General features: G+C 37.7%; 1 protein-coding gene across 5 annotated transcripts in view; it reads left to right on the forward strand.

Moving 5' to 3' along the window:
• Positions 1–13,657, forward strand: part of atp13a-like (ATPase type 13A-like) — a 38,758-nt gene extending 25,101 nt beyond the window's left edge. For 3 of the 5 annotated variants that reach the window (XM_004914411.4, XM_002936880.5, XM_018094358.2), the window contains 11 exons: positions 657–785; positions 1,654–1,733; positions 2,655–2,697; positions 3,665–3,774; positions 4,766–4,862; positions 6,576–6,648; positions 7,168–7,342; positions 9,912–10,084; positions 10,513–10,601; positions 11,712–11,792; positions 12,939–13,657. In XM_004914411.4, coding sequence (XP_004914468.2) covers positions 657–785; positions 1,654–1,733; positions 2,655–2,697; positions 3,665–3,774; positions 4,766–4,862; positions 6,576–6,648; positions 7,168–7,342; positions 9,912–10,084; positions 10,513–10,601; positions 11,712–11,792; positions 12,939–13,115 — 1,227 coding nt within the window. In that variant the 3' untranslated portion in view covers positions 13,116–13,657. The remainder of the gene's footprint in view (positions 1–656; positions 786–1,653; positions 1,734–2,654; positions 2,698–3,664; positions 3,775–4,765; positions 4,863–6,575; positions 6,649–7,167; positions 7,343–9,911; positions 10,085–10,512; positions 10,602–11,711; positions 11,793–12,938) is intronic. The other 2 variants (XM_004914412.4, XM_012963383.3) reach the window with 1 other exon arrangement.
• The last annotated feature ends 1,600 nt before the right edge of the window (positions 13,658–15,257 follow it).

The raw sequence follows: 15,257 nt of genomic DNA on the forward strand, positions 1-15,257 counted from the left end.
AGTAATATTTTTCTGTAGCTGACCCTTCCTGATGCATGAGTCAAAATAATCAAGCATGATCACATCCAATCCGAGAGAGACTATTGCAATACACTGAGGACTCACCTGCCCTCCTGCTGTACAAATGCTGACTTTTATACTGGTGAAGGGGCTACCCAATCTCCCAGTAATATTATGGATTTAATTAACAAAATGTAGATGTGAGTGCGTCTAGTGAAATATGGCAGTATTTGTCTATAAACAAAACGGCTTAATTGCAAGAACCATTGAAGAGAAGAAAAAAACAGTAGTGGTGAAAATAAAAACAAAAGGTCATTTATTAGGACAGAAAAAGCCACCTTAAGGCTTAATTGAATTTTATTTTCACCACTACTTTTTTTTTTTTCTTCTTTTGGTGGTTCTTGCAATTAAGCTGTTTTGTTTATATTTTTGTCACCCCTAGACTGGGGGTATATTGCAAACCATCTGCAATACTAGTACAAAAGAATTTATCAATTACTAACTACTTATAGCAGAACTACTACACTGCTTATAAATATTTAATATTTGCCTATACATAAAAAATATTCAGGAACCTGGACCTTTTATTGTGTTTTGGTGATGTTGTTTTGTGAATGTTTGCATCTTTGTTGATACATATTTGATGTCTGTTACAGAAGACAGGAGAGAACATCCAATCTGAGTCTCCTTCGAGCCATTATATTAAGCAACACAAGTATCATTATGCCATGACTGGCAATTCATACCAAACTATCAAGCAACACTTCCCTGACTTGATGCCAGATGTGAGTATTCATGACAAGGAACACTGGGGCTCATTTATCAACACTGGGCAAATTTGCCTGTGGGCAGTAACTCATAGCAACCAATCAGGGATTGGCTTTTTTCAGCCTGCTGCCGGTAGAACATTGAAAGCAACAATTTGATTGGTTGCTATGGGTTGCTGCCCACGGGCAAATTTACCCAGTGTTGATAAATGACCACCTCTGTCTTGTTCCTTTCAGTTCCCTCTGTGCTTGAATATAAAAACTATTTAATAATATAGCATATACAACATTGTGAAGTAACAAAACGGATACATTTTTATTCCTTTTATACTATTATATACACTTGATCAACTTTTGCCCCTATAAACTGCTTGAGAGATTTACTTTTAAAGTATTGTAACTTTATCTTGGCGTAAAAGTGCCTTTCCAGCTAGTGGCGGTAGAACATGGGTCCCACTGTAATCTGGACTCTCTTATCCAGATGGGCCCGCTAAGGGGATCCCCCCTTAACGATCACACATACACAACTATTTAGCACACATACGGACACTGGGGGACACAGGACGCAATAAAGTTTCTGCTTGCCCTGTTGCCAGAGCAAAGCTTAAGTGTGGCTGGGTGGCATGCCGCCCCTAAATTTGTGCTGCCACAGGCCTGGGCCTTTGTGGCCTTGACACAAATCCAGGCACTACACAGGCTTCTGCCTAGCAACTAGGGGAATAGCACTTGTAGGGGCTTTACATCCATAGGGACTGTTAACCATATGGATGCCTACATTATACATTATACAAATTGCTGTTAATGTGTTTACACATGAATTAACTGAATTAACATACCTTCAATGAAGTGCCTACTGTAATATTATAGTTTATTTTCTGCCTTGCAGATCCTACTCAATGGAACCATTTTTGCCAGAATGACCCCCAAACAAAAATCTACCATGATTGAAGATTTGCAAAATATAGAGTAAGTTCTCCATCTTTAAAAAGACTTATGTTGGCACCACATAGGAACATCTAACCTGCGTTTTGGACAAAAATGCTTTCTTTCCTGAAATATGACCAGGACTGAAAAAATGTTCACACAAAGTTCCCTACCACTGCTTGTTACTGAAGGGTATGGGGATAGGGAGAAGACAAAGAGAACCCTAAAAAAATATACAGGTATCTAAAAATGCAATATATTATATATATATATATATATATATATATATATATATATATATAAATTATATACATACTCTACCCAGGGCCATATTTATATTAAGGCACCCAAGGGCAGGTTTTTGGGGCCGCCCTCGGGTTCCTATATATTCATTTTTTTTATTTAAATAAAAGAAATAAAATATGCCTTGATAGCTTTAGTTTTCTTTAAATCATCATTTATATTGCAACCCAGTATTGAACCTCACACTGAATTAAGGGTGTATAGTGTCCATAATAATACATTCTGTAAAATAACTGAGATTGTTCATTACCTCCTGGATTAATAAAATATTATACTGATCTGTTCTTAGTTTTCAAAGTAGTTCAATTTTGACATAGCATAGTAATAAACTGCCTACTCACCTAATAGAGCAAGCATTTTCACCAGAAGGACAAAATTATATCTATGGATAACACTTAACTGCTTGCTCTGACAGATTAAAAATGAAAAAAGTTTTCACTTAAGTAAAAATTTTTAGGTAGATAACACTTAATAAGTTGTATGTATAAAACAATACAGTGAAAGAGTATGTTATACAGTACCTGAGCTGTAGGTGTCACTATACACCAGATTTACTAACTGAAGAGAAAGTATAGCACTCAAACATATGGATTGGGAGAAAGACCTAAAAGGAAAGGAAAACCTAAATTTAATAATATATATTTCTTTCTTTTTTTATAGTTACTATGTTGGTATGTGTGGAGATGGAGCAAATGACTGCGGGGTAAGTAAATACAACTAAAAAATCTCCCACTAATACAGGTTGAAATTTTTGGTGGTGGGAATTACAACTTTGGTAACTTTTCTAATCTAGCAATGTATATACAGGGCGTCCATTAGGACTCACACTACTAACTTAGCAGGGCCCTTTCATCAGCTGAGCCCAATTTTTAACAAAAAAAAAAAGAGAGTTGTGCTCAACCACTAAATTTTAAAGCCCAATTTTTAACCCATTTATAAATGTATTTAACCCATTTTAACCCATTTATAAATAAAAGTAATAATAGTAGAATAACTTAATTTAATAGCAGGAATTATTGTAGACCCATAAATCCATCTAGAAGCCCAGTTGACGTTTTTGTGTGTGTTTGTCAATTCTAAAGGCCTTTAAAATGATAAAATAATGCATAATAGTGGTACAGGTATAGGACCTGTTATCCAGAATGCTATGGACTTGGAGTTCTCCAGTTAATGTGTCTTTCTGTAATTTGGATTTCCTTAAGTCTGCTAAAAAGTAACTGAAACATTAAATAAACCCAATAGGATTGTTCTGGCTCCATTAGTGATTATTTCTATCTTAGTTGGGATCAAATACAAGGTACTGTTTTATTATTACAGAGAAAAAGATATAATTAAAACATTTAAATTATTAAGATTGTGGGAGATGGCCTTCCCATTATTTGGAGCTTTCTGGATAATGGGTTTCTGGATAATGAATCCCATACCTTTACCTGTATAAGTGCTTGTCATAAGTGGAATTAGAGGAATATAAAATTATAGTTTCTATATTGAAATTTGTATTGCCTGATATACTGTACATCTATTAATACAATGTTACTAATAACTGTCTGTGATTCAATATACAGAGTGATTGTAACTGACATTGATTTATGCCTTTTAACATGGTGAGAAAAATGCGGCAAAGAGCTTTTTGTGCTATTGCCCAAATAAATGCATGTTTTCTTATTTAGGCACTGAAAATGGCTCATGCTGGGATCTCATTATCAGAGTTGGAAGCATCAGTGGCCTCTCCATTTACATCTAAAATAACTAATATTACATGTATGCCCATCCTACTGAAGTAAGTTTGCCTTTGTGTGGGGATGTGAGGGTTTTTTCATACAGGTATGGAACCTGTTATCCAGAATGCTTGGGACCTGGGGATTTCCAGATAAGTGGCCTTTCTGTACTTTGGATCTCCATACCTAAAGTCTACTATTAAGACATTAAATAAATGCAATAGGATTGCTTTGCCTTCAGTAAGGATTAATTGTATATTAGCTGGAATCATGTACAAGGTACTGTTTTATTATTGCAGAGAATGTTTTTATGGGAGATGGCCTTCCTGTAATTTGGACCTTTCTGGATAACAGGTTTCTAATATATAAAATAATAATTATTATAATGGTTATTGCTCTCAGTGTAGTTAAACCTATGTTTAAGATTCCTTTGCCTTTAGTTACATTACAGTTATCAATATTGACAATTCTTTTTTGCTGGTGTGATATTTCCAGAGCAATGCATTGGCAATAAAATGCCTGGAGTTGTCACACAACAAACATAAGAAGTTGCTACATGCGTCTGGCTGGAAACAGGTTTACTTGTTCCTGGTACTTTGCAGCAATTTGTGCGACAAAATCTTATTTGTCACATTGAGTACGAAAGTTTTGGATTCATTAAAGCTTCGGTATCGTGACTTTCCTTTGGCCAGGTTGGAGCTGCAGAGCGCCATTGAGTCCAAAAACATGCACAGAAGGTTCAAAGTCAGAAAGTTTTTCGTGCCTTTTACGATCGCTCATCGCTGATAAAACCCTTATTTAATTTTTTTTACTATTTATAAAATGGCCTTTATTCTTTGGTCTCTCTCTCTCTATCTCTCTCTCTATAGATAGACAGATAGATGATAAATGTAAAATAGCAGGCTCGGCTAAACTGGTTACTTGGTAACTAATATAAAGCACAGTTTTTGAAAGTAACTTTTATAACCTCAAAACTGAGGCTGTTCATTACTTTGTTAAAAAAAAAAAAATCTGAAACTACCACTGACTCTTTTTATGTTATCTGTTTCACAGGGAAGGAAGAAATGTATTTGTCACTTATATATCTCTGTTTAAATACATGGTGATGTATGCCTTTATCGGACTGATCTGCATGTTTCTTATGTTTTGGGTATGAATTCTTAACATTTATTTAAGGGGAACTAAAACTCCTACTTGCTTCCACTGTGCACAGGCTCCCCTACCCATGCCCCAACTACATCAAACCATTACCAAAAACTCAACTGTTGCCTGAAACCTAGTACTAAATTGTAGATCTGCACAGCAGAGTTTGCCATATTTGGCTGTGTCACTTTTGGTTCCCGGCTCCCTAATGGGGATTGCTGACTAGGTGCCTAAACACTGCAAGATGATGCTGACTTGAGTATTCTTCCAATACTGTCTAAGCAGCATCCAACCAAAATACTTGTGGAAGTGCGTAAAGTTAGATTTTCCAGTTTTATAAATTAAAGCGGCATATTATATATTTGTGACACTTTTCTTATGATTTACCACATACAGGGACTGATTTATCAAAAATAGGACTGGGGAATCCAGACAAATTCCCTGCAGTTTGAATTTGTTTTGGGTTAAAATTAAGCCAAAATAAATTGTACTGAAGGTCAGATGATATTTTGACCTGTGACCTCCTGATTCTTACAGGTCACATGACGCTAAAGTAAAGGCCAACATTTAAATAACCATTTGATTTTGCTTTAAAACTGTATTACATTGTTATCAGTTATCTGTTCTAGGAAACTATAGTCCATGGGGCCCATTTACTAAACAATTTTCAGATAAATTCATATTTTTTCTAAATTATAGAATATTTGGGAGTGTATGCAAAAATCTTGTTAAAATTCCATGAATTTTTCATGGTTTTTGGTAAATTTCCCCCCAAAAAAAACATGCTTTGCACAAAGAATACAAACATTTCGGAATTTGTTAATGCTTTGGTTACACTTTCTTCAGGACTATATTTTCTCCAGGTTTGCCAATGAGTCCTATGAAGGCTTCCAAAGCCAGACATGGAAGGCATCAAAGCCTAAAGATTTTCATGCCGTTAACAAACATTTCGGCGCAAAAGTTTTGTGACTTTCAGAACAAAAGTTTTGTGACTTTCGGAACGCAATTGCGATATTTTTGTACAAACGATAAAAGCATTGTTGAGAAATTTTAGAATTTTGGAAATTATGGTGGTTACTTCGAATTTACCATATATACTCGAGTATAAGCCGATCCGAATATAAGCCGAGGTACCTAATTTTACCTAAAAAAAACTGGAAAAACTTATTGACTCGAGTATAAGCCTAGGGTGGGAAATGCAGCCGCTACTGCTAAGTTTTAATAATCTAAATAAATACCAATGAAATTACATTAATTGAGACATCAGTGGGTATATGTTTTTCAGTATTTATTTCAAAGAAAAACAGTAAACTAGCTCTGTAAGCAGAGAAGAGGGTCAACAAAAACAATATGAGTACTACCCCACTCTCATTTCACATTGGCAAACTGGCAGCAGACCTAGTCCCGGAGGGATGTAAGGGGAAATAAGTATTGCTAGTAGGAGCCTAGGCCAGGGCACTGGAGGGTCTGGGTGTGGGTGGCCTAATTTGCACACAAAGGACAGAGGGTGCTAGTCTAGAGGGACCCATGGCACCCGACTCAAGTATAAGCCGAGGGTGACTTTTTCAGCACATTTTGGGTGGTGAAAAACTAGGCTTATACTTGAGTATATACAGTATACCATATCGTGTTTCAAGCCCAGAAAAAAATGCATCTTAGTAAATGTGCCCCCATGTGTTTGATCATTTTAATAAAATATATCTTGTTTTTTATTTCCCAGGAGCAAACAATACTTGGAAGTAATCAATACCTCATGCAAGATATTGCCATTACCATCCCTCTTATGCTTACACGTAAGAACCTAGTTTTTTGTTAAATGCCTTACCGTGTATCTTACCAACTTTTTGTATGTATGCCTCCATTAATCCTAACTGATGTGATTTGTTTTAGGGACCAATAACATCAATACTGAAAGGGCTTAAAATACATTCAGTTATACTTCTTATAGTATGTATGTACAACTGTAGTTACTAGAAGCATTATCCACATCTGTTGGGTGAAAACCATGCCTCAAAAAAGAATCTGATTTTAAATAAGAAGTAAAAATATAATTTAATGTATTTAAAAATGCATTTTTGTGATTACAGTCTCTCAGTAGTTTTGCTGGGAAGGGAAACTATACCCCCAAACAGTGTAGGTTTCTATAAAAATGTGTCGCTGAATGTACTGGCAGTTATCCAATACTAAATGCAACGATGAAATGATATAAATACTCTTCTGTATTTGGTCTGTGCTGAACTGAATATTTTCTGTTCATATTAATGTTTGTATCTATTAGTGCTCACAATTTTTTTATTCTGTATTTTTTACAGTGAGTTTAAATGGTCCTGCACCGAAGTTAGCACCATACAGACCAGCTGGACGCCTGCTTTTACCACCCTTGTTACTTTCAATAATTCTACATCTGTCTTTCACCTTGACGGTGCAAATGTGCGCTTATTTTGTGTTACAGCAGCAGCCATGGTTCAGCAGAACTGATGTATTCTAGTAAGGCGAATATATTTATATATATATCTGTAAAACTATATTTTAGTTCTTACATACAGAAAAAACTATGATCTGAGATTCCACAAGCTGAATGTATAATGGGGTTCAGTTTACTAGAAACAACTAATCAAAAGAAGTTTGGCAAGGTAGCAGAACAGGATGATCCATTTGCTTGGGCCCAGGGTGGCCTGTACAGACCCATCTTGAGAGTACTGGCTCGATGGCCGATGATATAAATATTTGGGATGCATCTTTAAAATTATTTGTGGTTGTGATGGGGCAACCTGTAACTGTTAGACTCCCATTACAGGGAAGGTAGTTAGATAGGCCTTTGCTGTAAGAAGTAGACGCTGGTCCTGCACTTCCTTATTCAGGATTCTGTCGGGGAATCCCCCCTACAGGCCAACCTAAGGGGTTGGTGCCACTAAACTGCAATATAGCGGCAGCACTGAGACCATCATTTCATATTATAGAATGGCAGCCAATCTTGTGGGTGGGCAGCCAGTATATAGGCAGGCCTAAAAGAGAACTGTATCTTTACCTGTGTAAAGGGGGAGCTGTGACTGGCTACCCGCATCTTACTGTGTTTCCCTTTAATCAGACCCTGTGTATTATTTATCATTCCCTACATCAGTGCTGTCCAACCGGAATTTTTCCGACCTACGTGGTGGAGGGCCAATAATGGAAGCCAGTTTTAACCACTCCCCTTTTTGAAACTGCACCCACTTGAAACCACACCTGTGTTATCACATGACCATACCCATATTAATGGTTGTAGTAAAGAAAAAACCTGCCATACTGTGCCTTCCCTACCCTGCCTGTATGTGCCATACTCTGCCTGCCCTATGCTGCCTGTATGTGCCATACTCTGCCTGCCCTACCCTGCCTGTATGTGCCATACTCTGCCTGCCCTACCCTGCCTGTGTGTGCCATACTCTGCCTGCCCTATGCTGCCTGTGTGTGATATACTCTGCCTTCCCTACCCTGCCTGCGTGTGCCATACTTTGACTGTGTGTGCCATTCTTGGCTGGTTTGTGCCATACTTGGCCTGTGTGTGCCATACTCTGCCTGCCCTACCCTGCCTGTGTGTGTCATACTCTGCCTGCCCTACCCTGCCTGTGTGTGCCATACTCTGCCTTCCCTACCCTGCCTGTGTGTGCCATACTCTGCCTTCCCTACCCTGCCTGTGTGTGCCATACTCTGCCTTCCCTACCCTGCCTGCATGTGCCATACTCTGCTTGCCCTATGCTGCCTGTGTGTATGGCACACGCAGGCAGCATACAGTGACACAATGCTGACACTGCTCCTACAGTCTGCACAATAACTATATATTAAAAAAACTTTTTAATTGCAGTACCACCTCAGTATATGTTCTTTTTGTAGTGTGCAGGGATTATTTATGGGTTTCTACTGCTCCTACAGTCTGTCTGAGGTGTGAACAGGGGAACAATGTGGGTGATTACAGTCTGAGCCTGAGGTGTGAACACTGCAGGGGGTGAACAATGCAGGGATTAAAAGGTGTGAACAGTACAGGGGATTACATGATTAAACAATACAGGGGGATTACAGCCTGAATCTGAGGTGAGAACCATGCAGGGGGGGCAGTTAATCACAGTACTGATACTATTTAAAGCTTACACAAGAGTTAAGCTGGCCATACACGTGGCGATCTCACGATGTTTCGTACGACCGTCGGTCGCACGAAACATCGTCAGATCCGCCACACACCATTCAGGGCTGAATCGGCAGGTAAGGAGGTAGAAACAATAGGATTTCTACCTCCTTCTGCCGATTCAGCTCTGAAGGGAGAATTTTGGTCAGGCGCCTTCTATGGCACCCGATCAAAATTTTCTAACCTGGCCGATCGGCGAGTCGACCGATATCAGCAGCTTCCTGCGATATCGGTCGGCTCGCTGACATGCCATACACGCACCGATTATCGTACGAAACGAGGTTTCGTACGATAATATCGGTGCGTGTATGGCCACCTTAAGCCATCAAAGCAGCCAGACGGGTGGGGGCCACACAGAGGGGGGGTTGGGGGCCGCCAGTTGGACAGCACTGCCCTACATGATGGGGGTCATTTAAAAAATTATTTATGTTCCTTTTAATAAGAAAGTAGAAGGGAATGGGACATTGTTGGAGCCTGTCCCTCTGGAGCTTTAGACTACCTGTGGATCTCTCCTTTTGTTTTTCTTTATATATTATTACAATCCCTCTACCAATGCAGCAATCTATAGGGACTTGAGGTTGGAATTTGTGATCCTGGGTTGGGTTTTAGGAGAGTTCAATTAACTAGACTTTCTGCAAAGTTGAACTTTGCAAATGTAACAACTTTTAAGCAGTGAGTTCTTCCCAAAATGCTGGGGGTTCTATTGCATACTTCCCAACTGTCCCAATGTTCACGGGAGAGTCTCGATTTTGACAGCTCAGCCCGCAGTCCCAAATTCTTATTGAAGTTACCATTGATGGGTTCAGCTTTGCTGAATTTACCATAGGAAGGTAATTGAATATGTATCCCCTAAATCTGGGAAGTTCCTATTACTAATTTTATATTTTATTCCATTAGTGCTTGCATCCCTCAGAATATGAGCTTTGCTAATCAAACAAGCCCTATGGAGTACGACATTTCACAGAACTTCTTCACCAGCACTTGTTGGCTAATAACCGGAATAAATCTTATCATTATCGAATTTGTGTTTTCCAAAGGAAGACCATTCCGCCAGCCAATATACACTAACTGTAAGTTTTCACAAAGCTGTTCGTCCATGCCAGTTGTATTTCTTTTCTGTGTCCCATTTGATAACTGCTATAAATTTTCCATATATTAGAAGTTTCTACTGGTTTGGAAAGGTCATGAGCAGAACCTTGACCATACAGGGCATTGGCTAAATAGGGTTAGTATACTAGTTTTGCTTAATGGCCAACATTGGGATTACATGGTTTGCCTGTGAAAACCTGCTAAGAGAGGAACACACAAGTGCATTCATGATCTGATGTGGTCTTTGTCCAATAACATTTTTTTATCCAGGCTGATCAATATATGGCAAAGCTCCAACCAAGATGTATGGCCATCTACTAGGATCAATATGTAATAAGTAAAATACAATGCAATGTAATATGCAATTTATGCTACAAAAGTTAAAAAACATTTTGTTGTTTCCCCATAGATATATTCCTCATGTTGGTAGTGGCACAGGTGGCAGTATACATGTTCTTTCTGTTTGCTGATATTGAGTCATTGTACAGTGCTTTGAAGGTAAGACTAACCCCTATATGTAATAAAAAGCACTACATTTCCAATAAGTAACCCATAGCAACCAATCAGATGTTAGCTTTCAAACAAGACTAGCAATATTGTAAACATAATTGTATTGTATTGCAAGGATAATGGTAAGTTATACAACTCATTGCCCATCAGTTCCCCACTTTGCGACACATGCAATTCAGGAGCCAGATTTTATGGCTTGCATGCCCCAACAAACTAAGCCTTTGAAAGAATATAACATATGCTGTGTTATTATTATTGTGGTATTATTACTACCACACATTTGTAGCGATCTTACATAAAGTATATTGTGAGTAAAGTAAATGCAGCACCTAAATTCAGATGATGGTATTCAGCATGACAAGGACTAGCAATTTCCCCCCAAAAACTGAGACATGATTTGCACTTGATGTGCAGAAATATTGACACAAATTGGCACAACGTTATCTTTCCAACCCTGTGTCAGACACAACTCAGAACGCTGCAGCAATTATGCTGGAATGCTGCATAATGGGTAAAAAACATAAAGGATGAAATTACACTTACCCTTCTAGACAGAAAGGAACCAAGGTGTATTTATACAAAGTTTAATACGTTTGATTTAATTTTTTTTTTTTAGTTAAAGCAAATAATCGGTATGCAAAGACTGGTTGAGACTCAATATATCTTGTTATATTACCTTATTATGTAGCTTATGAGCTGAAACATTACAGAATACTTCAAAAAATACTTGAAAAAGTTGAATTGAAAAAAATCTTTGCTAGGACAACTCCTATTGACTTTTACACAAACTCACCAACTTTTAGATGCTGCATTTTTAAATTTTTTGGCACCTCATAAATCTCAAACATTCGAGTTTTAGAAACCGCAACAAATCAAATAATGCTGTTAGGGCCACTGTGGTCATTCTCAAGTCAGATCCTACAACTACATCTCACCATAAACTCTAACCCTCAACTTAACTCAAAAAGTCGGTAAATCAGAAGGCAAGAACCTCTAGGACTTTAAAATATATGATAAGTAATAGCAGAGGATGAAATTCTGGGGATATCACCAGGTGCATATTTGTATTTGCCTGACCTTTTTCCTTTAATCTTTCAGTTTGTCTGCATGCCGTATTACTGGAGAGGAATAATATTTGCCATGGTGTTCGCACTTTTTGCCGTATCCTATTTTATTGAGGTAAGTCTTTCTGTTCTTCCTTTTAATTGCACTCATGATGCCTATTTACTTTGAAAACAAATTGCAGTTATGTAAGAACATTTCACAAAACCCTTTGTGCTTTGGACATCCGTCATGTGCAGTTATGTGTAGTTAATTCACGAGGGCTCATTTACTAAGGGACAGATTTATTATGCCATGTAAAAAACTTCAACAAAATTTGCCACACTGCACCTGGTAAAGAACGGCATCATTTTAAGCGTTTTCTCTTAGAGCAACTTCTGCCAGGATTGAAATGGGACATAAGACAATGGAGTTTTGTACTTAAGGCCTGCACAGAATGCAAGAGAACCTTGGATATAACACTTGCCTTGAGGAGGTGGTACCTACAGGGCTTCCCTGCTTGGTGTGCCTACACACAACACTGCCTTGCGCTTTATGAAGCACACAGTAACACCATGCAAGCATCACTGTGGAGGGATTTACGCAAATTCACACACACACATACACAATATAAAAAATATGACAGCAACTTGTGCACTAGCCACCAAAATGTTTTTCTTTTACAGTTACACTATGGTGGAAGACCAATTTACTTGGTAGTTCCTGGGCCATGTATAAAAAATATCTTTGGACTTTAAAAAAGTTTCCTTGGGGTCAGGCTCCTAACTGAGTGCCCTGGAGCAGTAACCCCTCCCTTTGGACTGCTTGGAACCAAAGCGGTGATGGGGGAGGTTGGACTTGGGTCTTGTAACCACTTAAATGTTTTTTTGTTCAGATGTTATGTTGTTCACTTGAAAAAGGGCTTTGCCCGAAACATGTAGTGGAACACACTATTAAACACTAAATTGCAGCAATGCCCTGCAGTGTCACGTGTCCTCCATTACCTTATATGATGTCTACAGCCACCAAAATGTGCACTTATTTGCATCTGCACTGGTAAATTGGCAGCATATGCTATTTTGTGGGCAAAATTACTGCATTATACGTAAAAACATGGCTATTTGAGTGCACCGTGTGCATTGCCCTTGTAAATGAGCCCTGTGGTTTTTCCTATATATGTTTGCTGGTGTATGTTTATATATTGTGAGTGCCCTGTTTGAGTGTGCCTTTTTGTTTTATGCTCAATAACTGATGGCAATATATATTATTGTTTTTGTTCTTTAGGAATGCATCCTTGAAAACAGAAGTCTGTGGTTACGGATATATAAAATGTTTAACTGCAAGTACTTGAGTCATTTTAAAGAGCTTCAAAAAGCATTGGAAATGAACAACCATCCTTCTGTGGTGCCAAGAAAGACATACAGAACAAACGCATTGGGTCCTAGAGAGAATCCAGTGTAACTGTTATGCATTGACTGTTTGGGTTAAGGTTTTTAGATGACACTGTTTCACACTGCGTAGTTGTGCTGTCAGTCTGTTTTTGTGCTGGTTACCTACTGTTTAGTTTCTGGTTACCATATTTTCCTTCTTACCAGTGTCTGTTTGGATTCTGCTTGGTCCCAAATAATGATCCCTGAATTGTGTAGTAATCATTGCCGAATACTCATGAATAGAACGTTTCATGTAAAGGTGAAATTGTTAATGACCTGCATAAATGTTTCTAATGAGAAAAACACTCAAATGCTAAGGTCAAGAAACACTAGAAAAAAAATAGCCTTTGATTATTTGTATAAATAGTTTAACTTAAAGCACATATACATAATTATAGTATATCAGATTCAATTACTGCATGGTGTGTTAGATTGTTGCTAACAAATATAAATATAACACTGTATATATACTGTACATAAAGATATATATATATTTTATATATAATGACTAATGGATGAACCATGAATGTCTTTGGTCTCTTTCATTAAATATACATTTTATAATGCATTTCATTACACTTCATCATTTGTTGCATTTTAACATCTCATGTGTCTCCAAAGGTAAATGTTAAATGCTGTTTACTGTGAAAATCATGGGGAATGGAAAATAATATACATCTACAATATATATATGCATACATTTTAGTCCCTTTTTAGTTCAAAAGGGCAATTTTTAGCATGTTTTATTACTAAAGAACACCAAAGCTCTGATACATTATGCAAACCGTATGGCATAGGGCTACTATACTGATGATCTATCAACTCACCTTGCTGATGAGCAGCAGAAATGCTCTCCTCCTGCATTTGCAATGCATCTCCCTGTTATATATTGACTTGGTGAGCATGTGCATAAGATTATCTGGTCATGTACAAAATGTGATGAAAGTTGGGCAAAATTTTAGTATACTGGGGAAACAGACAGTACTTAACTGAATAAAGCTGCTGTCCATGGGCAATATCACAGAAGCATTATACCTAACTGCTAACAAACCTAGTGCAAAAAGAGCAGTACAAATCATCGTTTTTTTTCTGTGCAACATTCATTCCCAGAATTCCAGCCTGATTCCTCCCAAACCAGCCCAAATATTTGCACTGGATTCAGAATGTGCAAGGATTCACCCAAGTTTGTAAAAGTAAAAGTCTGTCAATTGTAAATCAATGAGACTGTCGCACAAGCTGATTCCCACACACACACACACAATGACACAAAGGCTTCTTTCTCTCCTGTTCCCCCTCCTCAGAATAAAAAGCTTCAATAGGAAGTGCATTGATTTTGGTGTATTTTATAAATGTACTATTATGTTGAGGTGCTGGAGTTATCATAACATACCAACGGCATTTATCTAAAGAAGACATTATTATTTAACCTTGTATGATTACTGTGTAACTTTTATAAGGCCATACAGAGTCTGATCTAAAATGCTGTCTATAGATGAATAATCAGAATTTCTAAAATCTGTGTGTTCACATTTTGCATTTGCTCTTATCCTATGGAATGCTGAAATCTGATTGGTCAGATAGAAAAGGGTTCATAATATTGTGTGTGTGTTTGTTTTAACCAAAAGTACCTGCTGAGGTCTAGCTGGATGAGAGAATAGTTCTTGAGAAATGTCATTGCATTTGGCCATATTGTACTGTGCAAATGCATTTAGAACACACATTACTAAGAATACTCTATATCCAAGGATAAAAAAAGAATAAGCAACAGAAAGAGCTGGGCGCTATAATCATGAAGCATAAAGTAAAACAGGCAATACTTCAACATAAACCCTCCAAGGCCCCCAGCCCAGATGGATTTACCTTATTATAAAAGAAAAAATCCCAGTCTCTCTTATCCCAGTTCTAACTAAATTATACAACACACTTTTCACAACCACCACAAGAATCACACAAGAAATGTCTAAGCCCAATATGTCGTTATTCCTAAACCATTCTTTATGCAGATCTTCTTCAGTCTATACCTATGGGACCCATTATCCAGAATGCTCGGGACCTGGCGTGTTCCGGATAAGGGGTCTTTCCGTAATTCAGATCTTCTACCTTAAGTCTACCAAAACAATTATCTAAACGGTAATTAAACCCAAAAGGATTGTTTAGCCTCCAATAAGGATTA

Source organism: Xenopus tropicalis, chromosome 5 (genome assembly GCF_000004195.4).
Source record: "Xenopus tropicalis strain Nigerian chromosome 5, UCB_Xtro_10.0, whole genome shotgun sequence".
NCBI classification, from domain to species: domain Eukaryota; kingdom Metazoa; phylum Chordata; class Amphibia; order Anura; family Pipidae; genus Xenopus; species Xenopus tropicalis.